Consider the following 7,036-nt stretch of genomic DNA (forward strand, 5'->3'; position numbering starts at 1 on the left):
AAGTAGACGCCAAAACAAAATGGGCTTTGCTTTTGAAACTATAACTGTAAATCACTCCCTTGACACATTTGTTAGTATTTGAAGACCAGATCAGATCAGATGAGAAGTCAAAATTACTGTAGGGCTAATCCCATTCTATTTTGAAAGCAAATTCAACTCTATGTGTTCGTTTTGCTGCGGTGGCACTTTAATGAAAGTTATGGCTAGTTAAATTTTTACATGTAATATTAAATCGTATTACATAAATTTATGTTGGTTATTTCCAGGTTTAGATCATGGAGATGATGACGTCACAGTGAACATGAATGGAAAACAAAACAAAGGTGATGGGATGGATGTACACTACAATGATCTCGATGATAAGACTCTGAACACACGAACTTTCAATGACGATGACGGTTCACACAAAGAATTGATCGAGATGGCACCTCAATAAACATTTGAAAATATGTTAGAGTTAGAGTCCATAGAGTGATTGGTATTATGACCTCCATGGGTAGTAGCTGGTATGAAAATTCAAATCGCTGAAGAGGATTATAAGCTTTTTATCAGAAACACAGGGAATATAGTGATTTACATATTAATGTCCATCTCACGAAAGTGCTATGAAGAAGCTCATTGATTCGAGTGCGTTGTATTGAATGGCCTTGAATTAGTCAGTAAGTAAGTCTCCACAGTCGGAGGCGACCTGAAGGCTCCTCTTTCGATAGCTATAATTTTTTGAATTTTGTAAATTGTAAACCTTAGATTTAGATTCATAGCAGCTATAAAAATGAATTTTTATCCCCACTTGCTGAAAGTGCAGTTGCGACATATGATGGTGGACTAGAGTTGTAAACAGTTGAAATGAATAGAATTTGAAGATCTCCATCTATCAAAAGCCAATTATTTCTACGCCCTGTTCGCCTGAATCTGAAAACAATTTCTCACCAACCGAGATGTTAATAGGAGCACGTATTGCGTTTTTAACGTTCAAAACCTCAACAAATATGTGAAATGCTTTGTCGAGACATCTTAAAGAGGTGAGTTTCGACTGACCTTTCATCTATGAAGAACTGAAACTGAACAATTCATTTTAAGAGGCAACACGTACTTTTGTTTGGCAATTTTGAACTGTAACATACATCAAAATTCAAATGTTCAAAAAATTTTAGGATACAAATTAAGCTGGGCTGAACGATATTAAGGGTTAAAAATTAGATATTCCCAGTTGATATTGAAAAGAGAAGTAAATGCGTCAGGACGATGGCAATGATAAAATTAAACATTTTGCCATGTTCAAATGTAAATACAACCTAAATAAACTCCGCATAAGGAGCTTTCAGTACATAACGTTTTGTAGAAAGATAAAATAGATCCTTTTTTTTATATTCAAAATAATTTAATCAAAATGGGTATGCGAGAGAATTGGTACCGCTTTTTAGAAATTACAAAAATCAAAAGCAAGGGGCATGAGAAAGCAGCACAATATTGGGATTTCATGCATTCATTTTTTAGTTTATTCATGATTTTTCTTGGTGCTGCAACGACATTTTTATCGTTGATTAAATCAGTACCTCCTCCTGTAGTTTCTGGTATCGCTGCTATGACGACGTTGGTTTCGGCCATCAATGCTTTCTTGAGACCTCACGATCGACGACAAGTGCAACTGGATTCCTCAAAAGGTTTGTGATCGGTTTTCACTATCATTCACCAGAAAAAACTACTAGATTGAATTTTCTCAAATATCGTAATTTGATCTACTATTTTTTTAAGTATCAATGATTAGGAACTCATAAAAACGGTCACTTTTTAAAACGTTATCGTTACATGACCCGATGGGACCCTTCCCTAATGAAAAAGCTATGCTGAGAAATCGAGAGTTTTCATCGATAGGATGAGGAATTCCCCAGTCATTAAAAAGGTGATTTTCAGTCTCAATTGACATTTAGGTCCCTCATCTTATTCCGACACCGACACACAATTCTGCTCAACTCTCACACTGCAAACTTAAGATTTCCTACCGGGGGACACATAGCCCCTTTTTTACACCCTCGAAAGTCTCTCAAAGGGGAGAAAAACCATAAAACAGCGATTGAGTCAATAAGATGGTTTTAAAAGAACGAAGTATTAACATTCGTCACAGGGTCATAAATTGTTGTAATTTTGGACTAAAGTTGGGAAATTTTGGCTGAAAATTGGAAAAATTTGTCCCTCACAGGATCGTAAAGACGTCAAAAAGGGGTTAAGTTTTCAAAATTCAGTCTCTCACAGATTTTTAAAATTTGACTTGAAAACCTAATTCCCCCACCCCTTCGGGTTTCCTTGGACATTTTTGTTTGCTAATAGACCTTTACACAAATTACGTTACGAACATCAGTTGCCTCGTTTTGAAATTATTGGCATGGTGATTAACTCCTAGCGGATTTTATTAACTACTTTCTATTCATATAAAAATCATTTAATGTCTGCAAGGGATATGATCACCATGGAAATTGTTTGAATACGAGGCAGGTGATGTTTCGTGACGTAATTCATGAAAAGGTCTATTTCTGTAGGTTTTCGAATCTTGATGATGCGTATGATACGAGCTGAGAAAGAACGAGAATATGAAGACTTGTGGAGAGAATTAAACAAAGCATTATTGGATGAGCCTTTCTTACCGAATAAATATGCCAAACAGGAGCCTGATATGGGTTGGTCATTAACACCAGAGTTGTTGATGGTTAGTATTATTAGATTATTTACGTTCAATCCGTTATCATTGCCTTTCTTATTTTTCCTCTACTGTAATCTTTGCTATAATTTTTATCACGTTGTTGGTATAATACGTTTTTCGTAATTTCTTTGGAAATATTTTTAAAAAGTTACAGACGTAACGGCATCAAGAAAAAAGCTTTGTCCATCTGGTACAGGCAAGGTTACACCCTGTTCAAGGTGGAGCAAAACCAAACCAAACCTTATCAATATTCCATAGTAAATCATGGAAATGAAACTTTAGCGCTCTCCATCGACGCCCCTCTCCTATATTGAGGAAAAAGTAGGTCAAAGAATCTTTTCAAAGTTTTCGACCGTAGTCGCCAATTGCCGTGCCGGCTTTTTTTGTCCGCTTTATCCCACTAAAACTATCCCGTCTTTTTTTCGCACCTATAGACAATAGAAGAATGTGTCAAAAAAGGATTGGATCGAGGAGGATAATTAAATAATAAAGTGGCACGCACCTGGCCGCACGACTACGGTCAAAAAGGTGCGTATATTGTTTTACAATGATAACAATACATTTCTCTTTTAATAGGTGATCGGAGAAAAAGAAAACGAAGTTCTCTCAGTCCTTGGTGATGATGCTTTAGAAAAAGCTGAAACGATGAGTAACTACAGCATTGCCGTTCCACCTCACGCCAAGGGCGGACAAACACCCGGAATAATGACGCCCGGGATTCGGACGCCAGATTTACTGTCCGAAAATGATACTGATGATGATGACGCTAAATCGGACAAAAGTCTCATTCGGTTGAAATTACCATTACTTGGAAAATAGCCTAACTTATTTAATTGACTTAGTAAAACTAAATTTATTGTTAAGAATTTCAATAAATTTGATGAAATATTTTTCAGTGCAGTCTTTAATAAATTCTCTAAAATTGAAGTTTCAGAAAATTACCCACGAAGCTTTTATTTCACTTAGCCTTCTGTAAGAAAAGGATCGTTTCCATTAAACATTCAGGATCGAGCCATTAATATACTTACTATGCTATATATAGGCTCGTAAAATCGTGCGATCAATTGAGATCATGAAAAAAAGACAGACAATATTTTGGTTCCAGATGATAAAATTATCTCTTAGATTTATCAAATAATCTTCGAGCAAGAATTGAAATATATTGTAAAGACTTTCGAAAATTCTAATCAAAATTTCAGAAGTAATCCATATATATCTATGATACTTTTATCAGTTATCATATCGGATTCTAAAGATAAACTTATGAGTCTAGTAGGCTATTCGTTTTAGTATCAATCAAACTGATTTGTTATTCAAGTATAGAAGTTACTTCAAGATGGGGATGCGAGAAAATTGGCACCGCTATATTGACATAACTAAATCAAAGTGTAAAGGCCATGAGAAGGCTGCACAGTACTGGGATTTCATGCATTCTTTTTTGAGTTTGCTTGTGATTTTTCTTGGAGCGACCACAACTTTTCTTTCATTGATCGACTCTGTTCCTTCACCGGTTGTATCAGGTATTGCGGCCCTGACCACTCTTTCATCGGCTGTTGCTGCGTTTTTGAGGCCCCATGACCGACGCCTAGCACAGGTGAGTAATAACGAAACCAAAACACACACTCCTGTCACAGTGCTAATGAAGCTATTTCCTTCAGTGGGGATGAAAATCTGATTGGGGATAGAAGTTCATTCCCAGCTCAAATAATCCAGTGGAAGTGGTTTGGGAGGGTAATTTTTCCATTGAACTTCAGATAGGTATATTTTTTCTCACAAGGAATGAAAATTTTCCTGTGGGGCGTGGCTCCCAAAGGGTCTTTGACACGGTGTGTCGAAACAGATCACCCAATATTGTTTCTCTAGCGTACCTCTATAATACACCTCTGCATCAGTGTCTTAACATTTTTAGTTTCCTACTGTCAAAAACAACTAATTTTGCAAGTTTAAAGAAAATCACCAAAAAGCCAGGACGTGAACTCTCAAAAAATGAATAAACTTACTTACCCTAACTTACTTTAGAAATTTAAAGTTTCAAGAATACTTAAATCAAAGTTTTAAAGAAAAAATTACCTTTGGGATTCAATGTTAACTGATTTCTCCCATTTGCCCTATTTTACTATGTTACTGTGAGTATTATATATAGTAATATGGTGACATGATGGTTCTATGAACTTCATCTTCTGCATGTCTTCTTCCCCATTTATATATGTCTTGCATTAGCCATTATCTCATCTAAATTTTATGCAGTTTCTTCTGCTATGATGGCCTAGTGTTTTGGTGGGGCAATCTGAGATTTTCAGTTCCAGTTTAAGAAGGTGGGGTTTTGAGTGATCGAAGAATGTCTAATTTCTCCTATGTTGTTTTCAGGTCGAATCAGCCAAAGAGTTTCGAATCCTGATGATGAGGATGGTGCGTTGTGAGCATGAATCTGAATATGAAGATCTCTGGCGAGAACTGAACAAAGCATTGATGGATGAACCTTTCCTTCCAAAGAAGTATGTCTCCAATGCAATGGAGATGAACTGGTCGATAACACCAGAGCTGTTAATGATCATTGTTGATAAAGAGAATGAACTTGTGGAAGCTATTGGTGATGAAGCGACGAAATTGATGGAGGAAGAAAGACAAACGAGAGAAGATGAGAAAATTCAGTTCGCCGAAGCTGAGAATCGCCACCAGAATGGGAATGTAATGATTGATGCAGCAGCTGATGCAGTTACTTCCATTTTCAGTCAACTTAAAGATAAAAGAGTTGATTTGAATTCTTCAGTCAACTTTTTTGGGAAATTAATCCCTCATGACACCTTTGGTGTTGTCACCAATGGTGATAAACAAGAACCAGGTTTTGAAATGAAGGAGAATAAGGTTTTGGTGGTCAACCCAATAGATTGCTCACATAATGATGATGCCAATATCAATGATGATATTTCAGATGGATCAGAAATAAACGACAACGACAATGAAAACGATAAACTACTTCCAGAGAATTCAGAAAATCATGAAGTAGTTCTGAAAAACGACGAATGTGAGAATCGCAGTTCAGGTTCATCTTGCTCAATCCCTCGTGATGAAATGTCGAATGATGAAAAAGTAAAACTCCTTCCTCAAGAGTAATCTGTCTGTGTGTTAATTTGTTTAATAACACGCCCATTATGTGGATCTTACTCCCGGGGGTACCAGGGTTGCGAGCTGACGGGGGGGGGGGGTGCCGCACGACTTTCGAACTTTGGACCCTTACCGGGACTAAAAAGGAGAAAACAAAGGAAAATTTTTGGAATTTTACGACCCTTAGCGGGAGTAACTTGACCAATTTTGACCAAATTTCGATCTTTCAGGGGATAAAAAGTTGAAATTTTTCTATTTTCCCGACCCTTACTGGGACTGAAATTTGATTTTCTGATTTTTCCGACCCTTAGCGGGACTTTGGAAGTCCAAAAAAGGTACCCTTAAGGGTGGCACATACCGTACCCTCCATTTGCCTAAGTACCCCCCCCCCCCCGGGATCTTACTAAATCTAGTGACTATATTTGTAGGCTTAGCCAAATGAAAAATAAATCTGCTTTGATGAACTAAATCTAGTGACTATATTTTAAAGGTCTTATGCAGGTATGAAATAAATGTACTTTGATAAAATTATGATACAAATATACGCACATAAGTTTTCTGCCCAAATGATGCTTAATGGTCGTAATAACGGGCGGTTGAAACACCCATAATTTGAAACTCCAACCCAAGGTAAAGAACAACTTCTGACAATTCCTTAGTCGACCGAAGTATTTTCGTTTCTGTATTGCATAGCCTTTTTACATGTTAACGTTGAACTACTTATTTTTGATCTTCTTCATCTTCCTAAATTCTAACAACTGGGGGCTGGAGACTTCAAAAATGGTCCGATTTGGCTGAGATTTTACATACTTGGCTGTATCCCTGGGAGTACTTTTTATATTTTTTCAAAAGTTTTACTTAAAATTTGGCTGATATTTAGGACATTTGTTCCTTTCGTGAATATTTGGGGCTGTTTTTTTACAATTTTAAAAAATTTTTGAATTTAAAGGGCGTGGTAGGCTTTTGTTTAGTGTACACCTTACACATTACGCGGTTTGCTCAATGTAAACATTTTTGGATATAATTCGCTTAGAATATTTTGCGATTCGCATCCGTGCGGAACTAAAACTTTGCCACCAAATATTTCTTACACACAAGAATCATTCTAGAGTTGAAAATAGATTCTGTGAACACCACAATTTTCTCTGAAACTGAAGCTTTAGAGAAAGGCTATAAGATTTTTATTGCACATGTCTCGATGGAGGTCTTGATCACATTAATATCAAAAGAATC

General features: G+C 36.5%; 1 protein-coding gene across 1 annotated transcript; it reads left to right on the forward strand.

Moving 5' to 3' along the window:
• Positions 1 to 3,946: 3,946 nt before the first annotated feature.
• On the forward strand, positions 3,947 to 5,562 carry LOC136810474 (uncharacterized; the record flags this gene model as incomplete). Its single annotated transcript, XM_067070272.1, is given in 2 exon segments — positions 3,947 to 4,292; positions 5,066 to 5,562. Coding segments are annotated over 2 exon segments (755 nt in total), but the record flags the coding sequence as incomplete, so codon positions are not given.
• Between the last annotated feature and the right edge of the window lie 1,474 nt (positions 5,563 to 7,036).

This window comes from Clytia hemisphaerica, unplaced genomic scaffold (assembly GCF_902728285.1).
Source record: "Clytia hemisphaerica strain Z4C2 unplaced genomic scaffold, Clytia hemisphaerica genome assembly, whole genome shotgun sequence".
Taxonomy (NCBI): domain Eukaryota; kingdom Metazoa; phylum Cnidaria; class Hydrozoa; order Leptothecata; family Clytiidae; genus Clytia; species Clytia hemisphaerica.